The 24,176-nt window shown below is 33.4% G+C and overlaps 1 protein-coding gene across 6 annotated transcripts in view; it reads left to right on the top strand.

The window, feature by feature from the left end:
* Nucleotides 1-24,176, top strand: part of Nrx-1 (neurexin 1) — a 222,029-nt gene that overhangs the window by 87,362 nt on the left and 110,491 nt on the right. For 5 of the 6 annotated variants that reach the window (XM_089074798.1, XM_089074802.1, XM_089074799.1 and 2 more), the window contains 2 exons: nt 4,513-4,654; nt 7,812-7,871. In XM_089074798.1, coding sequence (XP_088930924.1) covers nt 4,513-4,654; nt 7,812-7,871 — 202 coding nt within the window. The remainder of the gene's footprint in view (nt 1-4,512; nt 4,655-7,811; nt 7,872-24,176) is intronic. The other variant, XM_089074801.1, reaches the window with a different exon arrangement.

The raw sequence follows: 24,176 nt of genomic DNA, 5'->3' as shown, positions 1-24,176 counted from the left end.
GACTGGTGTCGCGCGAAAATTGTATCGTTCCTGGCGACGCATATGTAATCGTCTCTGCATCTTACGTCTTTCGCGATATTCACGTCTGAGGTCACGTGGAATCACACGTACACGGGCATGTACACACGCGCGAAGAATTTACGAGCCAGATACGCGCGATGGCTGAGATGAGAATTTCCGAGAGTGATTTAGATTTTTAATTCGTTTAATTGTTGCAGGACAGCGGATGACTGTACGATTTTAAAATAGATTTATATAGGGCTCTTTGATTTACAGGTATAGGTGGATTATCGTTATACATGCCGGGATAGAAAACTTGCCGACGTGAGAATGGGCCGATCGCCCGGTTTAATCCCGCCGAAATTAAATCGCTTGATTTATTTGAGCTACTTTCTCTCGCGTTGCGGCCGGTATAACGGCGGGCATACTTTACACAACTATGCCGTGCATAGTTCATAAACATCACGCAGCTTTTGTCTTTGTCGAATTCCGTTGTACACGCTGAATTAATTGCAGTTAATTAATTTTATTCCGTAAATTTTTTATGAAAATTTGCTTTGTGCGAAACCGATATCGAAAAAAGAATAGTTGTAATACATAAGATTGTAACTGCCAGAATTATTAAAGCACCATTATATCGATCTTCTATTATAATCTTTTTAATTTTCTGGAATTTTTTTATTTAAAAATAACATCGCACTTTATTCTTAATGCATTTATTTATATTTATTTTGAAAACAATATTATTTGTTTCTCTTTAAACGTATAACAAACTCTTTATTTCTTATTATCTTTATAAATTAGAAAGTTTTCTAATTATGAGAATAATTAATACATAAATAAAATAAATACATTTATTTGAAACAAACGATCAAGTTAATGCGTACGCAGTTAGCATATTTGGTCAGCTTCTGAAGCCCCGAAATAATGAATCGAGTTATTTTACTAGCTACGGAAAGACTAAGCCAGAAACGACTAAGCCGGGGTCATATCGAAAATGCAATTTGCCGCGACTAGACGTCAATTAGCTTTTCTCGCAGGAAATCTCGTTAACAATCCGCTGCGCCGTATGGTCCAGTATGATTAATGCGGTCGACTCGTTAAGCAGGCTTGGTGGCCATATTCGCGCAGTCTATGCTCGTTACTCTAAGTCTTTTTAGCCCTGTATATCTTGCGTAGAAATGGATATCGGTCAAACTCAAAATCTCCATTTTATTTTTAATCGATTTCTAATCGATAATGCTCGATCTTATTTTTAACGACAAACATTTTATCTCTAAAAAAAAATATTCAAAGAGGATCATCATTTGTCGCAATTTCTCTATCCTCCATAGTGTTGTCTCTGTCTTGCCCGTTACAATTAAGCTCTGAATAAAATTTCTATTAAAAGCGAACGTGTTCGGTGCTGTAAACGCTCGGAGAGGAGGAAACCTACGCGAACTCGCGGATTTAAAATTGCGCCTTGCATCTGAAAACCAGCGAGGTCTGAATGTGAAGCTAATACGTAACCTTCGATAATCTATGATTAAGGGAAAAGTTCAATCTCAAACACATATGCTGCCATTCGCATATTCAATGCACGACGGAATTAACCCATATCGCCTCCCTTTCCCTTCGCGTCGTCGCTAAGATTACTATTCCGTATTCTGCGATGGCCATTTGCCAACTCTCGAACCCAACCTGGCCGCAATAATAGAGCACAGCGACGCGATTGACCTCGTGACCTGACACGTGCATCCGCATCGTTCCACTAGGCTAAATTCCTTGCGACCGAGCTGTCGGTAAAAAATGTCAGAGAAGATTCTCTCCGAGAGGGCGAAGGATGTTAATAACTCATTAGCCATCACGAAAGGCACCCTATTAATTGGCCCAATTATGTGGACTGTTGTTTTCCGAGGAGGTAAGAGAATAATGCAGCGAGCTTGCGCTTACGTTTGGCCGTTAGTTTGGCCACAAACGCGCGAGTGATTTTCGAGTGAATGGAAATTACGCAGCATCCTTGAGAGAGTGGAAGTTCAAATATTTATATCCGCCGGCCAACAAGTACGTACCGTGAACTTTGCCGGCGGAAGTTGGCAAGAAATGAGAATCGTGATCCTCGTGGTTGTCTTATCGGTCGGATTTTCAGGCGCTCGTTCCGCAAAGATAAATTCATTCGCGAGTTTGACGTTGCTTATGCCATGAAAGTTAAGAATGTTTCATCTGACCCTTAATCCTTCCGTGGAAATTTCGACGTATTTTTTCGTGAAGATAATTACGGATGTTTTACGGTCGTCACGAGACGTTATGTTTCTATATCTGGGAAATAGATTGAAACTGCTAATTGATTATGCGCTAATTTAAATACACATTTTCGTGTTAATAACCGATGTGAACGTCATTAAATTTTATATTAATAAATATATTTGCCAAACGTAGTAGTTATTTTACACAAAATATCAGATAAGTGGATAGATATTAACAGTTCTTTAGTGTTATGGATATTTGAAAGTTAATAAATGAAAATTATATTGTAGCATGTCTTAGTATATGTGTCCTTTGCGATATTTGGATAAGTAACCTGTATTTAAGCGAAGTGGCTCGGGATGAATTGCTTCTATCTAATTCTGCAGCCTCAAATCGAGTTGGAGCCAACGTTAAAAGAACTTGAAGAACAAGATCAACGTCCGTTTATTCTCAGTGCAAAGAGCATCCATAAAAGTCGGTTGTGGTCGGCTCCTGGGAGTGAAAAAAAATCTCGTTTGCGCGACTTAAAACGCGACGGTGCACGGTGCAAAGTGAGTTGCAGCGCTGAAAGTGTGCTGTCAAGATAAATGAATCGTAAAAAAAGATGTTTGCCGCGGCGGCGCATTCCGCGTTCGTTTATTATTCGTCGCCCCGAAGAGCGCCGCATAAGGTCGCGAAATAAAGATAAATGTAAATTGAAAAAATGCGGAGCTCTTCTTCAAACTAAAGTACGTTATTTTTCTACCTTCTCCTTAATTTTCGTCGCTACGTAATATTACGATGAATGTCGCACACGATATTACGAAAGATATCAAATATATCGTCTGTTATTAATTTCAGAGAGAAAAAGAAATAATATATAACAACATGTATATATAATAATATATAATAAATGCTAAATAATAGATTGTATGAAATGTAAAGGACTTTATATTTAAAGAATTTATATTTAAAGAAATATTATGTATTTCATTTTTTTGTATTTTTTTGTGTAAACTAGATCTTGTAATAAATGTAATAAGTTTTTTTTTTTAATCTCGAATTAATCTGTACGTAGAAATTATTTTTATTTTCTGTCGCGTATGAATTTTATAAAATTGTCGATATTTGTTTGATTGATGATACTATTTTTTTAAAATATCGAAAATTTTCATTATATTTTAATCTTAAAATATATATATATATATATATATATATATATCTTAAAGTATTTTCACATTATTAATGTTAGTGCAAAAAATCACTTAGATATATTAGCTAGATATATGCATAAAATATTGATTTTATTTCTATAATACATCAATCGATACACCCTGTAACAACTTTTGCAATAATATCGTTTAAATAAAATTGTCACACGCGCATAAAATACATAAAATTAACGTTTAAGGATTAAGTTGAAATATGTAAAAGAATTTATCGAATTTTATACGAATAACAAAAAATTATTAATATTTAAAAGTCAAATGTTTTAAAATACATATCGTGGCGTATATCGTTAAATATTTAAATATCTGCATCAGTCGAGTGCCAAAATATTGCAGTAAGTGCCCTGCATAAGTACAAGATAGAAAAATTTTCCATTCCTGCCCTTACCTATACTTGTATACTGAATCTTTCTTGGATTCATGATAAGAAGTTATATTACTGCAGTTAATATATCCATGTCAGGAAGTCTACTGCATAATACGATGCGAAAATGTTGTAGCACGTAATAGTAAGAATAATTTCAAAGCATTTGCATTCGTAAGATGATTTTTAAAAATATGTATTTGTAGTTTGATTATTATGCGGTTTTCCTGTAATACATGCGAAGTAAAACTTTTAATTAGATAATGGATACAGTATTTAATTAGATACAGTAAGACCGTTCTCATTTGTATCTTATTTTTCACATTTAATTATATTATATTTTAATTTAATTTGCACTAATCTTCTCCTAAATTATATAATTATAAACGTAATATAGTTATAGATAACAAAAATCTTTCTTTTATAATAAATTTTTTTAATTACACATAGAAAATATAAAATAAAATACTTTTCTGTGTCTCTATTCAACTCTTGACATATTTTCTCATTATATAATATAGTACTTCAACTATATAGTTGCTTATACATTTTATAATTTCACTATTCACGAACTAATTAAAAATCCCTTTACAATATAAATATTTCATACTATTCGAATGTTCTTATTATTACTATACTGATATCCAAATGTTAAATAATTATTTCCAAATACAAATATAATTAGTATACGTTATGATATAATGCTTGTTGCAGAGTTTACGCAATATGGTGAATACGACGGATGCTTGCGAGACTCGCGATCCGTGTCAACATGGCGGCATTTGCATTTCTACGGACAGCGGACCAATCTGCGAATGTCGCACCGGTGATTACGAAGGTGCATACTGCGAGAAAGGTTAGTAAATTAATTTTTAATAATCTGAACTTCTAAACTAATTATAATAAAAATTATTTTATATTGGTAATTTTATTTTATGTCAGAGATTTATATCATTTTGCTCAGACGAAACTTTATTAAGTTTAAATATTTTCAACTTTTTATACACAATATTAATTTATGTTGCTTACTAATACTTAACATTAACGTATATTTAGAAATAATTAATTTGACAATATTGCGACACTAGGTTAATATAAATTAAGCCAATATCTGCTCTCGTATTCACGAGTCACTTTAACTGAACGAAAATACAAATAATATGTATTCGCGTTTCAAATTTAATATATACATCTACAAACTTAATCAAAGATATACGAAGTTAATAAATAAATTATAATCAAATTATTATCGTTTATAAATTAAAAGATAGAGAGTATTCAAAATATTTCATTAGCAGAAGAAATTTAATACTCTTAATTACAGTTTATAAATAATTGATATTTAATGATAATTAAACTTTGATAATTAAACTACTCGACTGCTTGATTTATCATAATTTATTCAAGGCGCAACACAACTTTCGTCAAGGTTGTAATTTCAATTCACCTCTGATATTTATCTGTAAAAATTGATTTCGTATGGCTTTAACATTATTTTCAGCAATCTTTATTAATTTATGATCTATTCGCAACATTCTTCCAATCTCTGAGTCCTTCGATTTGGGGATCGATAATTTATTAACGTCGATCATCGCGTTAACCTTAAATATCAATCACTCATTCACGGTTTATTAAAACGGAGAATGTTTCCTTCAAATATTCATCATCTCTTTACATTTTACATTCTCGCAGAAAGCGTGTTGCACGGTTATTTTGACTTCATTGCCGTTTTTATCCTCTTTCCTGATGCCCGATCGATCGTTGCTTTTAATGATAAAACGCAACTACAAACGTGTATTTCTCGTTAACTCCCACGCGTATTCGTGAGAGAACGCGCGTCGCCTAATGAGGCGTAATTGTCGACAGCTGTAGAAACGAAATGGCGTTCCAGAATGATTTTTCCCTCTCGTAAGCCATTGGCAATTAGAGAAGCCGAGCAACTCCAAGACGTTTCACCGATAATTACAATCAGACTTCTTCCTCGTTAATGAGGTGCGCGCATAAGGAGTTGTTAACAGAGGCGATTTGAAAATCGCAAATATGAATGGCGAAATATGCGAAAGTTCATTATATATTTGCTTTCATCGCGAAACAATTAAGAAAAAGCTCGAGTAAAAGAAGAAGATTAGTTTCAATAATTGAATTAATTCTGATAATTTATGAGAAATTTAAATGCTCGTATCACATTTATATTTTGATTTCATAAAAATTAATTTCCGTCAATTGCAAGTAAAAGAAAATGAAATCTAATATATTACAATTGATTTTAAATTCTGTGATCATAAAAAAATTATTTCTATAATATCAGTAAAATAGATATTAATTTGCAACATATGTTTTCGGAATTTTCTCTTTCATGAAAATCAGGAGCTTTTGTACGGATTTAATAACGAAAAGCGAGATTACTTTTTCCACGATGAGCAACGTACCGGATCTACTTTAATTGCGATTTACTTTCTACGATAAAATTCTGCGTTTTCTCAGATTTTCGTGTTGCTCGCAAAAACAGTTCTCGTATATTAGTGATAATTTTACTTGTGAATTTTCTGTTACTGCGCATGATAGATATATGATGTACCGTTTCGAGATATATTTATGATGTAAGTTACGTAAATTGTTTAATAGATTCTTGCAGTCTCACGTAACCAACAAATAAGTATGCAAAGTTACCGTTACGTGGTAGTTAATTAATTAATTATGTATCATAACTTCATGACATATTAATATTTTTTTCTAACGATAGAAAAAAATCTTGAAAATCATAAAACATCAAATTGTTTTTACATAACTGTTTTTACATTTTTCGATTCCTCCTTTTCATTACTCGATGCAATAAGTAAATATGTTGAATAAATTGGTTCTGCAATTTACGATATTGAAAATTTATTGAAAAAGAGTATCTTCATGCGCCGAATAAACAATTTTCCTTTATCGAAAATTGCAGCATGGAATGTTTATTCAAAGGTTCACTTCACTGATAATTGCGAATCTTTGCGAACTCACGGCCGAGTCTTTTGTCGCTACTGAGACATCGTCCAGAAGAATGCGAAACTTCAAAGACTACTCCTTGCAAAAGGAACCAGGACAATTTCATTTTAATTCCTCTCTTAACAGCTTTTTGCAGGCGCGATTGTCCTCGTCGTGTCTGACAGGCACAGTCGTTATACGCGATATAATGTAATTTCCAGCCTTAATGACCATGTTGAAACGAATGGAAGAAAAAGGAAGAAGAAAATGGAAGGGGTGCAGAAAGGATGAGAGTGTTACAGACGCGCAAGATAAAATAGCGAAGCTAGAAATGAGGGCTGGAGCACAAAGAAAAAGGAAGTTCAGAATTTATTAGGGTCAAAATAATTAGTCTACCGGGATTTCTTAACAAATATCGCGGAAAATTGAACGCTGCCAGCATGCGATGAAAAAGGGAGGTGTACATGTGCAGATTATAAAAAAAGGAGAGGAGATAAGAAAAGAGATTCTACAATCAATGCGTTACGTCGCGTAACAAGTCTCTAATCAGTATTGCTTACGATAAACCGCAACTTGAAATTACGTGAGTGAGTTTAAACTTTTTTGTGAAATTAAGACGTAACTTAGAGTAAGTCGAGAGACTAATCATCGGGTTGAATATAACATCGCCGGGTGAATATAAAACAGACTATGATAAGCCACTCGTTTCGTATTATCTACCTCAACTCCGATAATCAAGAGTTTATGTTCGCGGCGGAAATCGTTATCTGAACAAAGTGATTCAACTTCGTTCACGGCATTCCGCGCGGAGAAACTTCGTTGTTTAACACTCGATATTCGCGTTTATGGAACTGCTGCTTACAGACAGACAATTTTATAACAATCGCGCAAAAGTTTTTCAACGTTTAAATTACCGAACGGTTGGAACACTCTGTGTGTGTGTGTGTTTTTTTTCCTAGAAAATGCATAAGGATTTTTTTCGCGAATGACTGACGCATGGTTCGGTTCTTTACTTTCGTTCTTTCTTTCTTTCTGTTCTTACATAGAGGCATGGAGCACTGTGCTGCCCACGGCGGGTGCTGGTGATTACTGGGCTTTGGATTACAGTGAGTCTCGCTAATTACAAAACCGAAGCATCCACAATGATGTAGTGCAGTGGTAGCGGAGATATCAGTACAAGTAATCAGTAGATCGTAGCGCTAGTTAAGATGTTTCTATATATAGACCCTTTAGGCGTAACCGAGTAGATTCTTTATTAACGTGAAATTGAGTACAAGGCTCAGGCAGCATGGTGGAAAGTTTGCTGATAAAAATTAGCCGATAACGTTAATAATACGCAATCTTAAATATTTAACTAATGTTTTGTAATGTATAAGTATATTTAAATTTTTTTGTAATAGAAATATTTTAATGTATTAATTACTTAAATTCTTATTTTATTTTGGTAGCAACAAAAATCTTATTTGTTGATATTTATGCAACATTTAGAACTGATTTAGGTAAGATGTATTATTCTGCACTGATTTAGAGATATCGTTTAATTAATCGTTTAATTGGTTAATTCCTATGTAGCCTTCATTAGTGCATTGCAAAAACAAGAGATCCTTTAATTAAGATTTCTATTCTAATGGATGTAATCATTGAATCTCACACGATTAATCTCTTCCCTTTGAATTTATGTCTTTAAACAATTGTGTATCCCAATCTCTCTGAATGAAATAAGAAAAAAATTGCCGTAAGAGATAATAATCAATAACAAACGACTAATATAAATGAATTAAAATAAATAAATATATATATCACTCATATCTAACGTTAACAACATATGGAAATAAAAGAAAAATCAGACATAAAGTTAAAAGAAAAAAAGCATTAATAAATAATTATATTATAAAAAAATAAATAAATAATTGTATTTAAATAAATAATTATTCACAAAGATAATTACAAATATACAAATATTCAAAATTATTTGTTCATTTAAACATTTTCACTTTTAGTTAATCAATATACGTGTGTGTGTGTGTGTGTGTGTGTGTGTGTGTGTGTGTGTGTGTGTATCTGTTTATTATTGTTAATTAATGGATAGATATTTGAATTACATATTTGAACACTATATCTATTTCTCAACCATGGTATAAGAAATAAAGGCATTTATTTATTTGTGAAACATTTAACATAAGAAAAATGAACGACTAGATAATAATGATAATACGAAAAAATGTTACTTTACAAATCAATAAGTAAATTCATAATTAAGAGACAATTTATAAAATTACTTTTCTTAATATTCAAAATATATTATACAAAATATTACAGTTAATAACGTTTGGTAATTAGTAATGTGAAATCCAAAATAAGTAATAGATTTTCAGTAATTAGTATTACTATTGGTATGAATTCTTTATATTCTCTACATACGTTTTTATGAATTTTAATATCAGTTTAAATATTCTGTTCATAAAATTTGTAAAATTCGTTCAAAATCGTTCGTAAAATTCAGTTTAAGTATTTTAAGTATATTTAAGTATTTAAGTATTATTCTATTATTAATGAGCTTTTTCCCTCTAAAAGAATTAATTTTAACATAATATGTTTAAAAATGTTATCTCATCATTACATATTTTATACTCGAAACATAATTGATTAATTTGAAAATAATCTATGTAAAAGCTACTTTTTCGGATTAAAATTTTCATTGGATCTAAAAATTATTACATTTTATATTAAGTGATACACAAACATATTACAATAATTAATATTTAATATTTAATATTTTTTAATTCAATCAAATTAATCGGATTCATATACAATTATGAAGTATTTTCCTATTTTTTTTTATTTAGTATATATGTAGTATATATGTGTATTAAAATGATTTGAATATATTTCATTTTTGCACATTTCTAATACTAAGCTGTAAATGGAAATCAGTTCTCAAATTTTACTAAAAAATATTGAAAATAGAAAAAGAAGAAGATATAAAATATTTAAATAAAACTTTTATTTTTAAGAGAAATATCAATATTTTACTTAATATGATCATTTTGATTTATTTATATTATTCTACATTTCTTATTTAAGTAAATATCTATTAATCCAAATAATAAACTTTGAGAGATTTAATTAATAATAATTTATTTCTGGCATTACATATATAAACTAATCAAAAAGGTTTATTGATAATAAACTTCACAAAATCTGTATACGTATATTATTGCATGTAAAGTAAATTAATTGTTGTATACATTTCAGGATTAAATGTTAACGTTAATCTACTCTAACCCATCTATTTATGACAATGGATCTATCTGTGGTTTTCATGTATACACAGAGTGTTTGAGTCCTAATGGTACACCGCATGTATGCAAATAGAGTGAATCAAACTGAACAGAAAAATGTCCTGTATCCTGTATTATTTTGCGATTTTCGCAATTAGTAACAAGTTATTAATTATTAACTACAAAAATCGTAAAATAGTATAGGACTTTTCTACTCAGTTTGACCTGCTCTACCCGCACACAAGCAGTATACCATCAGACACCCTATAAGTATAAATATTTTATGTTTCTATTATAATCCATACAAACTTACCTTTTGAAAAAAAAAAAAGAAAAAATGACGCTCAATTTACGCGCTTCTAATTATTTTCTGTAAAAAAGTCTGTCTTATTTAAAGTCTGTCTTTTTATCTTCATAATTTCGGTGACTATATTAAAGTAGATCATGCCACAGAAAATCACAAATTCAGTAAATGAAATATATTAAATTATACTTTGAAATTTATAACATAGGATTCAAATTAGATTAACAACTTATTTTTGTACTTTAAAATTTTTGTATCTTGAACAAACTAAAATTGGACTTGGATTCGTATATCGAGTTTTTTGCAAATTAGAAAGCTTAAAATCCTTATTAGTGAATGATAAGGTTATAAGACATATATTGGTGTAAACTTTGATCATACATAATATATACAATATAAACACCGTGGCGTATCTCTAATCATTCTAATCTTAATCGATCGAATGATAAGCTAATGTTTAAAGGACACTCGATTAACGATCGATTATAATAAAGTCGCTCAGTCGCTCCACGACTTGACATCACTCAAGTGCAATGTCACGTTATGAAATATGGAATTTTCGTAATTTTCACATTTGAGAAAAAAATGATCACGATTTAATTAAATTTATTTTAATTTTATCTATGTATTTTTAAATATAATTTATATATAAGTTTCTTATTTTTTTTGTGCTAATAATTTTCTTTGTCAAAAGATTGGCTTTTGATCCTTTCTCTTTTCATCATTGTTGTAACATAAAAAAATTTGTTACTCACCAATTCGATGCGCAACAGCGGAATTATTCTGCCACGTAGCTACGATGATTCTGTAACACACAAACAAAACATTTAATAATAATTATAGCAGTTCTGAAAATGATAGATATTTTAAAAAGTAATTCTTACACGTATAACATTTATTAACATAACAATGTTAATAATATTTATTAACATAATTTATTAAAATAATTATTAAAAGAGATCTTTATAGAAATGAACAGAAGTAAAATTGTAAATTATTTTTTTCTCGAATTATTAATTTTATCAAAATTTAATAATCCAAATAAATGAGAAAATTAATTTAACATTACATTTTAATTAATTAATTAATTTTACATTGACAAAAAAATGTATATTTACCGCAAGGTTACCCCGTCGGTGTTTGATGCCTCTCCTAGGCCTTTTCCTTCTCCTCCTCTCAGGATATTAGATCGGCTCTCGCAACACAGGATACTCGCGAAAATCACTCGCGAATAATTAAAGTCGCGCGCAGACTAATCTTATATAAAAGTTTTTCGCGCAACACTTGACGGCACTCTACGTTTGACTATTTGAACAAATCTTTTAGTCCGATCACTTTTACGACACTCCCGAAATAAATGCGCGGCGCGACGAACTGGCTGCAGTTCGTTTATGCATTTAAATCGACGGCGGATTATTAAGTTCAAAACCAACGATTAATGCGTGCATTTATCACATAAGAGCCATTAGACGATTCACAGATATGCTATTAATATATTATTAATAACATTAGTATTATCGATGATATTAATGTTATTAATAACGGTGCAATGGGTATCATTGACTTTTTCATCCTTGGAATACAGAACCTCTCGAAATACTCAGCCACTCTACCTCTAAAGCCGTACCCGTTGAATGATTATCATTTACAAAAATCATAAATATCAAATAGATCATTTACAAAAATCATAAATATCAAAGGGATAAGTCGCGCAAAATATGTATACTATACTTCGTTAGAGAGTAGCCGTTCCACATGCTTACGAATCATACGGGTTAATAAGCATTTATTATTACATTCGTAAGCAACGTTTGGTTTATCGTTTAACATTAAAGAAATGCAAAGAGAAAGAGAGAAATGCGGAGCAACACGGTTATCACCACTTGCCCGTACGAACATCGATGAGATAATGATAGCGCGTAGAGCGCTCGCACACACGGAACGCGCGATTCATATATGTAAACACCATGTCCGCGGCGCGTAAACATTTCTCAAGGCAACAACATCAGCGGCTGTGACGAAATATCCAACAATATTAAAAAAATGTAAATAATTTCAAACACGAGACGCTACAGCACCTTTCAATAATTGAACGATAAATCGTGTAATCATTATATTTCGAATATATGTATACGTTTTAAATGATCTATTTTCGTACATATGCTGTTTCATTTGGTAGACTAGGTTAAAACATTAATTTCAGATAGACATATAAACATGCATATCTTATATGTGTTAAAAAAAAATATTTGTTACAATAAAATAACTATTACTATATACGTATGTATATTACAAAGTAGTATGTAAATTACATTTAAATCGGTGAGAATTTCAATTCATTCAATGTCAGAATTTAGATTAGACCATAAGAAAATAATTATAGTCCGTAATTATCATGGAGGTACTATTTTATATCGATTTCGATTATATTAAAATTATACTACGTACTTTTGATAAGTAATTTTTTAATGTTTGATGTTTGCAAGTAATTTTTTAATATTTGATGTTTGCAAGAGTTTTTATATTTCAAAGGAAATTTAATTAATATGATGGGAATAAACCAAGAGAGAATGAATTTTATTTTAGATTTTAATAAATAAACGAAATTAAATCACTACAAAAGAAAATGAAATGTTTCTTTTTCGATTTGTCAAAATCATGCAATTTTAGTTCTTTTAAGATACAAAAATTGTAAAGTAAAAAAATAAGCTATTAACTTAATTTGCATTTTATATTTCAAAATACAATTTAATACATTTCATTTACTGATATTTGTGATTTTCTGTGGCATGACGTACTTTAATATACTCGAAATTATATGAAGATATTTAAATAAAACAGAAAATAATTAGAAACGCGTAAATTTAGTATCATTTTTTTTACTTTTTTCAAAAATAATTTTGTATGTATTTTGTATGTATTAATAGAAACAGAATATTTATATCTACAATGTCTGATTTCTATTGATACACCGCTTGTATGCAGATAAAACGAGTTAAACTGAGTAGAAAAATCGTCTATTTTGTGATTTTTGTAATTAGTAATAAGTTATTAATTTAATTAATTATTCAATTTAATTAACCAATTAATTAAAAATCGCCGAATAAGCGCGTATCTATAAGCAGATATTCTGTCATTTGTAAACTTTATGTCTAAATATCTCACCGAACATTTACATTGGTCGAAAGGGCCGGGCGAATATGCACTTATTCTATGATCTTTAATAATTAACAATTATTAATTGTTGGATTTCAAAAATCATAAAAGAGTAGAGGACTTTTCTGTTCAGTTTGACACACTTTATTTGCATACAAGTGATGTATCGATTAGACATCGGAACAGATTAGAAATCAGATGTGTGTGTGTGTGTGTGTGTGTGTGTGTGTGTTTATATAATGTGTGTACAAACACACACAATACACACGCTTTTCTTTTATATGATAAATTGAATGTGCAACCTTTGTTGTTTGAATGTAATAATATAACGTGTTATATATAAGATTAAAATGTTATATGTATCTAATAGTTCTCACAGATTTTTCTCACAGATTTATTATCTCAATTTGAGATAAAAAGTAATTTAAAAAAACTCACGGATCTAATACGCAGCAGTGGAGTTGCAGCACAAATAATGATCTATAAATACAATTACATCCAAATGATAACTCCATTCAAAATAATTAAAATTAATGACAATTATTGTGACATTAATATTTGAATTTTTTATTTGTCTTCCAAATGGATTTTCGATATTACAAGCAGCAATATCTAATAATTACACATTTGCACATTAACTTTTACAAATTATATTTTTATAATAAAATATTGAAAACTTTTTTGATGAAGAAACATATAATTTTTATAACCAAAACTGTCTTTTATGAATCTTAAACAAGTTAATCATTTCACACATAATTAGATATAATAAAATTTATATCTTATACAAACATAATGCGCCAAAAGATATATGTACAAAGATATAATGTTAATAAAATCAATTTTTAATTTTTTTAAATGCAATTTTATATAAGCATTTAAAAGCAAAGAATAGATAAAATTATAGACAAATAAAATATACATTTTTTTTTTAATTTTGTCTAAAACTCTTTTATAACGTTTTATTTTACAAAGATATAAAGTGTCACATATGAATAATCACTGTGGCAGAAGCGTTAATTCTTCTGCAAATAATATCTAAAATAAATAAATAAATGTTACTTACACCGGTTGATCCGCCGTTGCGCGATGCTAGATCTCGTACTCCTCTCAGATTTCCTCGTTGCAGAATGTACAACACTCGCGGAAACATGGTTAATTAGTGATCTCGCGCGCGCTAATTACAGAACGTGACGATCGCGCGGCGCACTGTACGACACTCCTGTTAATCGCGCGTGACGCGCTCTTCATTATCACAGCATCGGAAGAGTAACGCGAAGAGAATGTGAAGATGCACGAAGCTGCGATCCACTCGAGATTCGTGACGTTCGCGAATCAACGTAACGCGACTGAAGGATTTGGGCGGGAAAATCGCGTGGCCACTTCATTCATCTCGACGGTTCGAAAACGCGTTCTGCTTCAAACCCACAATCCTCATTTCACATTCGGTGAGCAACGAAATAATTCTAAAAGCAGAGGATTAAATAAAACGCACCGTTAGCAGTTTGTGTGTGTGTGTGTGTGTGTGTGGGGGGGGGGGGTGTTATATGTATCTGAAGCGAAGAAATTAGATTACACGTGTAAGGGACAAAGAATGAGAAATCCGAATGCAAAAAATGAAGAACGAATCTTACGTTTTCTTCTGAATTGCCTTTTGTCTCCTTTTCTTTAAGACTATTTTAAATGATGCACGCGATTTCGCCAAATTTATGCCATTCGGTTAATAAATATTGAAATGCGAGACTCGACTTCCTAAATCTCGATACTTACTAAAATACTACTTACTAATTAATAATATTACCCGCTCGGAAGTTGATCGGTCTGCTCGACATCCGTGGTATTCCGTAAACGACAGAAATCGTGAAAATACTGTCGGAAATTTCATGGTACTACGCGAGTCAAGTTAACGTTCAATCAAGGCGCCATATTGAAATAGAATGACACACGCAGTGATTCGCGACTTCCCCCACCTCCATTACTTAAGCTCGTCGACCCGGCAATTTGTGCGTATTTGCGCTCGCGGTTCGACAGTAGCAAGTAGAGAGCGGATTGTTTATCAATAAAAACCTTGAGATATACTCGGATCAAAGAGAAACGATGACAAGTAAAACAATCCCGTTCTCGAGCGCTTTCTATGTGATTTCGAATAATTCCCACGTCGCACGACTGTTTTCAGACAAATTGGCATTTCAGCAGACGAAAATAATTCACGGATAATCACTTTGAATTTTAATACCTTTCTTAAAAATTAAAAAGTAGTGTAAAGATAGCAATTTTGATGACTTTTTTTTTTTTATTTAAAGAAAGAATTTTCGACAACAGATTTTACTTTTTTGACGGAGGAGATTAATGAGATATGAAATACGTTGATGAATGAAATGAATTGTTCATCTCTATTTTTTCTTTTTTAAAAAAACCGAGAAAGACTCTTTTTTAAATCCATTACGATCGAAAATGCTATTAGTTGAATATTTTTGAACGAGTCTTAATTGGATGTTGCCTCGTCTCGCATAATCACATAATCTTTCCCGCGTTATTCTGTTTCATCGCAACGGATTGTAGCTTCGTGTAATTAGATTTTTCTCGCATTGTTCGTCCATCATAATGCAGCAAAGTGCGCGTTGCTTGCGATTAACGTTGAGGGAGAGGAGAAGCGGAATTATACAAAGCGCGGCACCATCGTTATATTCCGGTGATTAGTGTGCGCGCGATCGTAATTAGCCGTGTATTAGCTCATTTAGGGTGAGTGAGTGTGGAAGTGAGTGCAAGGAATCTGAGAGGAAGAAAAAGACATTGAACAACTTTGGAACGATCACATAGGTATGTGACACTATTTATTTATTATTTTTCAGAATTAATTATTTATTTTTACGAGAATTGTGAGGTACATCGCTCTACATTGTTTGCATAAGAATTTCTGTAAATTTTGTATAAATTTTTTTCCTATATAAAAATAATGTAATTATTTTTAGAAGATATTATTAAGATATTTTATTGTAGTTAGAAAATTTTACGTATAAAAAACACAAAATATGTATATTTATGATTCCTGTTTCCTTGGAGAGTTTTGGACAAATAAAATTATATTAGCAATCACTATTTATAATTAGAAAATACTTGCGAAACAATGATAAAATATTTATAATTATGAGTAAATTTGTGAATAATGTACATCTCTTTAGATTCGTTTTTCGGAAATATCTTTTTTATCGTGGCGAAAGGGAGAATTTCCCGTTCGGTAGGAATTCATCGCGTTAGATCCCCGTTAAATTCCCGCTGATGCAACCTCGATCGCGATATAAGCTCTCGGTATGGAAATCAACGGCGAAATCACGTAAATCACCAAGAACATTCCGAGAGTCGTGCAGCGAAATACACAGTAAACAACGGATAGGCGACGGCGTGAATCGAACGGCAGTTTGGGCGAGGCTAGGTCGGCCCTTCGTATCAATAGCGGTTCTGCGTCAACAGTGTTTAGTTGCTAATCCGCATACCGCGCGTGATAACAATGCATTCCACTTGTCCGTCGGTTATACCCGCTCAGAATTAGGCTTGCGTACGACTCGGGTCTGCGGTACTCAGGAGTCCGAGCGGTTTCATAATGACCCGCGCGATATCCGCGTAGGATCGGGTCCACGTTCGTTACCCGGAATCAAAGGTTCCGTTCCGCGATTGAGAAGAGATTGCGAGAACGACTCTTGCTCTCTGTGCAGCGAGCGAAAATTGCCCATGGGGATTACGTTACCGCATTGGACAAATCGCGACGGCGATTTCCTACCCCTCTTTTCCCGTAAAAAGAACCCGTCAGTGTAACGTTACAGCTTCTTTACGTAAATCGATATTATTCACAAACGAGCGAAATGGATAATTCCTCTCGATTTACATAAAAGACATCGCGCCGGATATACGCTAAGTATTCGTCTCTGTTGAATGCAACCGGCGTCACGTGGCAGCGAGAAGCAGCCCCCTCGACCCACGGGGTTAATAACACGGATTACGCTTCACCGCGCCCCTTGGCGACTTTCCACGGCCGTCGTCGCCCACGGTATCACCGACAAAGAGTTATCCGCGTCCGGTCGGAAAATCCATTTTCCAACGGCATCTCGTCCGGGACGAGCAAAAAGCCCGTCAGGAAATAGTCGGATACGTTGCATCAGGTAGGCAGGGGGAATGGAGGGTCTTCGACGATAGTCGGAGCTAAAGTTCTCGTCGTGGCTACCACACCGTGGGGGGAATGTAATATTCTCTCTGCGCCGGATTTATGCCGCGGCGGCGGTCGCTCACCGTGGTAGAAGCAATTGCGACGCGCGAGGGATCGCGCTGGAAGAGGCGGGGCCCGTCCTCGTGGATTATGAACGGCCGTTTTGTCGCGTTGTTAGCAGATATCCGACGCAACTACGAGGCAAGAGACGCTAATTAAGTTTTTCGTCCGCGGGTTCGCGCGCCGCATCTCCACGCTGTGAAGATCCCGGAGGAGCGAACCTTCTTCTTGTTCTTCAATAAAACACGAAGGGACGTTTTTACCTGACACGTTATCTCTTAGATATTTTTTTAAGATTTTCACAAGCGTGATATATATATATATATATATATATATATATATATATATATATGAGAAGATGCCTCACTTTCATTCGCTTTTCTTTCTGAAATTTATTTCATCATCGAAAGTATCTTAATTTTTAATCTTTAATTATTCGAAAACGTTGTAGATATTTTAATATTAAAAAAAAAAAAAAAATCTTGCGATTTCGTGAAAAAATTGGTAAGATTTGGGAACATATTTATTTAAATTATTATATATCTCTTTCGTCTATAAAATCGACGTCGTGACTTTAAAGTACCGCAGCCGTTTTAGGATCCTTCGAGTTGTCATGACGACGAAGCGACGACGAGGAAAATAAGGTGAGAAGGGACTTGGAGCAATTACTCGTACGTTCCGGTTGCGAAGAATTATGGTCTCCAGTGCGGCAAACTCGCGACGAACTTTACCCGATCTTTAATTCCTTAACGCCTCGGCCATGCTAAAACTGCGCGAGAACGATATATAATTCATTAATGCACTCGTCGTCTACCATTCCGTTGATTATTAATGAGCACCGAAGTCGGAAAAACAAATTTTGTAAGTTCGAATTACGTTAGTCCATGTTATAACGGCACTTTGATGAAAGTTAAAAGAACTTTGATGAAATGTATACTATAGTGTAATTAAATATAGATAAACGGTAATTATCGTTACGATACAATCTGGACTTATTACATGCAAAGATTATAAACATATCGCAGAATAATATGTCTTTCAAATAGAATTTGTTTTTCAAATACAATTGCAATTTACAGGGAAACGATGTATTAGTTTAAAGAGAATATATTCATTATAATATAGGCTAAATATAGGATAAATAACAATTGTTAAAAATATTTTCTTTATTTAAAAATAGTAATCCTTATATAAACATTGAAAACAACAGTAACAACTTTTTTAAGTTGAAAAGAAAAACTTTCTTCTGATGTGACTAAAGTTTGGAAAACAACTGCAACAGATAATAGAACTTCATTCTCTATTAAAGTTTAAACGGACTTTTCTCTTCAATTTATAATTTATAATTTATAATTTAAAGAGTTGGTTAAATAAAATGTTTTAATTAAACCAATGACTCTTTCTTCAAATTCAAATAATAATTTATTAACTGACCAAAAAAGCTAAATGAAAGATAATTCACCATCTTTATGAAGCATATTTTATTACAAAATAAATGAGATTTGTATTTTTTGCTCGATTAATTATTGATGAAATAATTTTGTGCCGCGTATAAATTAATCTGCGTGAACACTCTATGGCTTTCAAAAAAGAATCGTTCGTTTTTTTCCCAAGCAGACGAAAATTTTTAGCTTAGACTAGACCTTTTTTATTACATTTGACGGCCTAGGCCACTTTGCGCTTGGCGCACCAATTGGGTCACTAGGTGGAGGCGTTTGAGGGAAGCGAGAAAAACGGTTTTATTAAATTTTGGGGGGTTAGGCCAGTTTTACACGTACGGTTTGACACGTACGGATTGCAATTTTCCGTTGCAACGATACAAAGAGGCGCTGCGAAGAGGATCGTTCGGTTTCTGGCCATAAACGAATTGCTTGCAATAACTGCCGCGAGATAAGCGATCCATATTTATGGAATGGACGGTTGTCCGATGAGAAAAGTCCGCATTCGATAATACGCCGCATGCAGTATGTCAAATTATTAAAGAACCGCGATAATTAACATTATTAACAGCTACTCTACCTGTATAGCTGATCGAACTTTCAGTATTGTGTATGGTCTGTCACGTGTGTGCATACGTAACGTATAGTGTAATATGTATCGAATGGCACACTATACAGAATATTCGATAATTCATTCGCATTCGGTAAACAAAACTATAATCCCTGTCGATAATTGAAATAACTTTCCTCCGATGAAAGCATTGAAACAAAGTTATCTAATTAAATTGAGTATACAGACTTTTAATTTTTATAAAAGTTGCGAATAAAGATCATTAGTTGCATTAAAAAAAATAATATTGATATTGATTAAATAAAAGGCATACTCCTATTATACTCCGACAATGCGTATATTATTCAATTACATTGATATTGTCTGAAATTAATTTATTCCAAGCAATTAAATTGGAGAGAAAGAGAGAGAGAGAGAGAGAGAGAGATTCATTTTTTCTTTTTAAAATTTATAAAATTTGTAAAATTGAATATCATAGGTAACAATAAATAATAATAACTCTTTTCAAACTCTTCTGAAATGATTTATGATTTTACAACTGCACAAAAATTTGCACATTGGAACGCTTATATACCTTTTATTTTTAAAAATCTCTATAAATTCTTTTGTATGTTATTACACCCGCGACACACTAAAAATTTAATACAGAACATAAATGGAAATATTTTTATACTATATGTATATATCGATCTTTCAATTTGCACTGGAATACTTATTCGCATTTGTATTCTACTGAATATGATTATTTTCTTTATTTCTTTTTTGCAACAGTGAACCATTTCGAACTTAAACAATTTTGTCGCTCGTTAATTAATGACAATTATCGCCGTTCCTTGTTACCATGTTTCATCAAGCGAAATTGTTTTCGGTATTTCATCGTAACCATTTCGTGCAAAGTTTTCACTCTTCCCTCGTCTCGCGCACTTATGTTCCGAAAACGAGCGACGCTTTATTCCGGCGCTTTGCTCCTTGGAAATGCAAGCGTCTCACGTGCAGAAAAGAGAACAGTGAATTTCAGCGAGATGACGTCATAGGATGCACTACTCGTGAGATGAGAAAAAGTCTGTGTCGTTTCCCGAGGGATCTCGTTACTCCTCGAGGCTCTTCGAGAGATTACTTGGCTAATCCCGCAGGGACGACGACAACGTCGAGCATGAGATCGAACGACAGCGTTAATATCGCTTTTATCGTGCTGCAAAAATTTATTAAGTGGGTCGCCGCAATATTACAACGACGCACATACCGTCGTAACGTTTCGACTTCATGATGCTTAGGACGCTTAGGAATAATTTAACAAGAAGGAATAGTTTATAATCCGCTATTTTTCGCTCTTCTTTCTCCTCTAATATCATTTCTGTTACAATAGAATATTTACATTCAATCTATTTTTAAAAATATTGTCGTGAGAATATAAAAAAAATAGAAATTAGTGTTTTACGTGATATATCGAAAATAAACTTTTTCCCCATAAAGTAAATTTATTTTAATATTTCTTTTTAATATTTTAATATTTTCAATTAATTAAAGAATTTATTCTGTATTCTGAAATATTCTGTATATATATATATATATATTTTTTTTTTATTCAGTATCCAGAATATTTTTGTATTTTATATATTTCAGAAAATATTCTATCTAGAATTTGTAAATTTTAAATTCCTTAATCTTCATTTTTATAAAAAAGTTTGGAATAAAAGATTCGCATGGATAAGTCTGAAAAGTATGAAATAACTTGCTCAAATGTATCACATGTGAGCACATATTTCGTATTATAGCCGATGCTTGCCATAGTTTTACAGGTTTGCGATATAAATCAAACTAACGCTTCGTTTCGTGGAAACTTTCGTAATATTCTATCACGCAGCCGGTGACAAGCATTATTCGATGGCCTCTGATCGTGCGAATGACTGAGGCACTTACGTAATTTTATATCCAGACGTCTGGATTCACCCATTTTCGCGCTCCCCTGAGAAAGCTTCTCGACGTGAAAATAGCCTGCCATCCGTAAGGTACCATGGGGCTTGTTTACCTTTATTGGTGCTGCTTATACTCTTTACTATCGCTGTGAGCGCGTATGTATGCGGGATATTCCCGAAGTGTTCGAGTAGACCGTAAAAGGCGATAAGTCACAACAAAAATTGCACTTTATTGAGACAATGAAAAATACATCCATGTCGATGGGTGCTGTGCAAATTGCTGAAAGCAGCAGTATCTAATGTTTTATGTTAATCTCTAAAGATTACAATGTATAACTAAGAAGAAGATGGAAATCGTCTCACGCTAATCATGCTCAAGTCGTCTAAAAAAAGAATCTAATAATGCTTTGATTGTTCGTTGATTACCGAAGGATTATTACGAAGTGTACGCCTCACATGTGCACAGTTGACTAAATTCGTGTTTGCATTTTGAATTTATCCTTTGTTGACAATTGTATGCACGTATGTATATATTGCATATATTGATCAAGTATTCAGTTTTGTCGCTCATGATTCTAAAATAACAATCGGAATTTGAGCCCCTCTCTGTAACACAAATTATTAAAAATCATTCAACGATGGGAAACGAAAAAGTGATTTTGTTTTCAAGGGAAGAAAAATTTATAAATCAGATTGGTTTCTTAAAAGAAGAGGCAAATATCGAGTCTTGTTGAGTCTCAGATGGATTCGTGTCACGTAAATCAAAATTACCCTGAGAAGGGTAATTTTCTGCGGGTGGGTGCGGGATTTTAATTCGGCTGCATCCTCGCGGGATCGGGGAGGGGGGGGGGGCCTTGAAAATCTTTTGGTCGAGTCTGTTATGCAGGAGAGTTTCCTGGCCATTCTCTCTCGCGGCCACGACAAATACGCCGAGAATGGACCGAGGGAGTTCCGCCACTCTCGCAGAACTCGATGTAGCCGGGACTCGAGCGCACAATTGTCCGGATTCGCGCGCCAGGGTGCCACGACTGGTAATTTCCATCGCGTTCTCCGTCGGCGAATGTGCAGCGGCGACGCCTCTCGTCACGCGCTCATGCGTGGAATTGGTGTTCCACCGCGTCGCCTTGCCCTAATAACTTGTTCTCGCACTTTGTTCCGACGACAGGGCTTATTTAACCCCATCGCAGAGACGACCGAATGCGCGGCATGAATTCTCCTCTCGCCGCTGTGGAACTCCGTTGAAGAATTTCTTTTTACGTTTTAGCGACGAGCGCCCGAGAACCTTAAATTACAAGTATAATTGTATATGATTCTTATATATTTGTTGTAAAAGTATATACAATTGATGTATACAAATTATATACTTAATGAAAAAAAAAATGCGTATTACTTAAAGTAATATATTGTTGGAAAATTAAAAAAAAAAAATTAAAGTCAACATTACTCTTCTTTTTTTTTTTTTTTTATTACGTGATATTGCTGTTAACAATTTCTGACGAGGACGACCAGCTCAATATTTTTGACTTACGGGATTGTGAGATATTCCGCACTGTTTGCCATGTCAAGTATTTCACGAAATCCTTACGGGATTAATACGCGACGCGGCAGCATATTCAGACCGATGCACCCGGGACGCAATTTTCACGTTTCTCGCTCGGGGGTTTGGAACGTATACCTCCATGCGCAAAGTTTCGCGGCGAGGCGACGATATATCTCTTTCTCAAACGGAGTGCACCGGTTAAACCTGGGCCAGGGATGGCCATGCATTAAGGCCCTCACAACGCGCGCCAGGCCGCAACGGAGCGTGCGATAGTAAAATGACGGGCTCGTACCACCTTGGTAGTTCCCGGTGAGCGATGTCATCATGTGTCGCGCCGACGTGACGCAATATACATGCTAATACGATAGCTTGAGCCGGTTCATGAGGTGGATACCGGTGGAAAATGCCGCCGCGAGATTTCCTCTTCGGCCCTTTGAAGCGACTACGAAAGACGCCGCCGGCGACCGGTCACTCGCCCATGAATTTTAAGCCGCTCTTTTCTCTCGTTTTACTGATTTAAAGAAGTTAGAAAAAGGCTCTATGAAAATTTCTCCTAGTTAATATATATATAATGCAATCACATGGCGTAATTAACGTAATGCTAAGTTATAAAGATGTTGCCTAATTAGATAAAGACAGCGTTCTGCATTGCAGATCGTATTAACGTAATTCTCTTTTGCTTGAAAAGGAAAGAAAAATAGAGAAAATAGAGAAAAACTTTGTAAATGTTAATGTTATATTGCCGCAGTTTACGATATTATATACGTCCAGAGAGCCTTGCCTTGCAAATGCAAATAAAAATAGACGATTGTTTGATTTCGCAACTATATCCGTAGCTATCAAAGTATTATCCAATTTTCTCGACATGTTGCACTCATAGCATTCAAAAAAGTAGATACTTTTCCTGGTTTTAGCTTTAATACCCAGAACTTTGTTTTCAACG

The sequence above is a fragment of the Pogonomyrmex barbatus genome, unplaced genomic scaffold (genome assembly GCF_055798465.1).
Source record: "Pogonomyrmex barbatus isolate J1 unplaced genomic scaffold, ASM5579846v1 scaffold18, whole genome shotgun sequence".
NCBI lineage: Eukaryota > Metazoa > Arthropoda > Insecta > Hymenoptera > Formicidae > Pogonomyrmex > Pogonomyrmex barbatus.
This window is presented reverse-complemented; position numbering and strand designations above follow the sequence as displayed.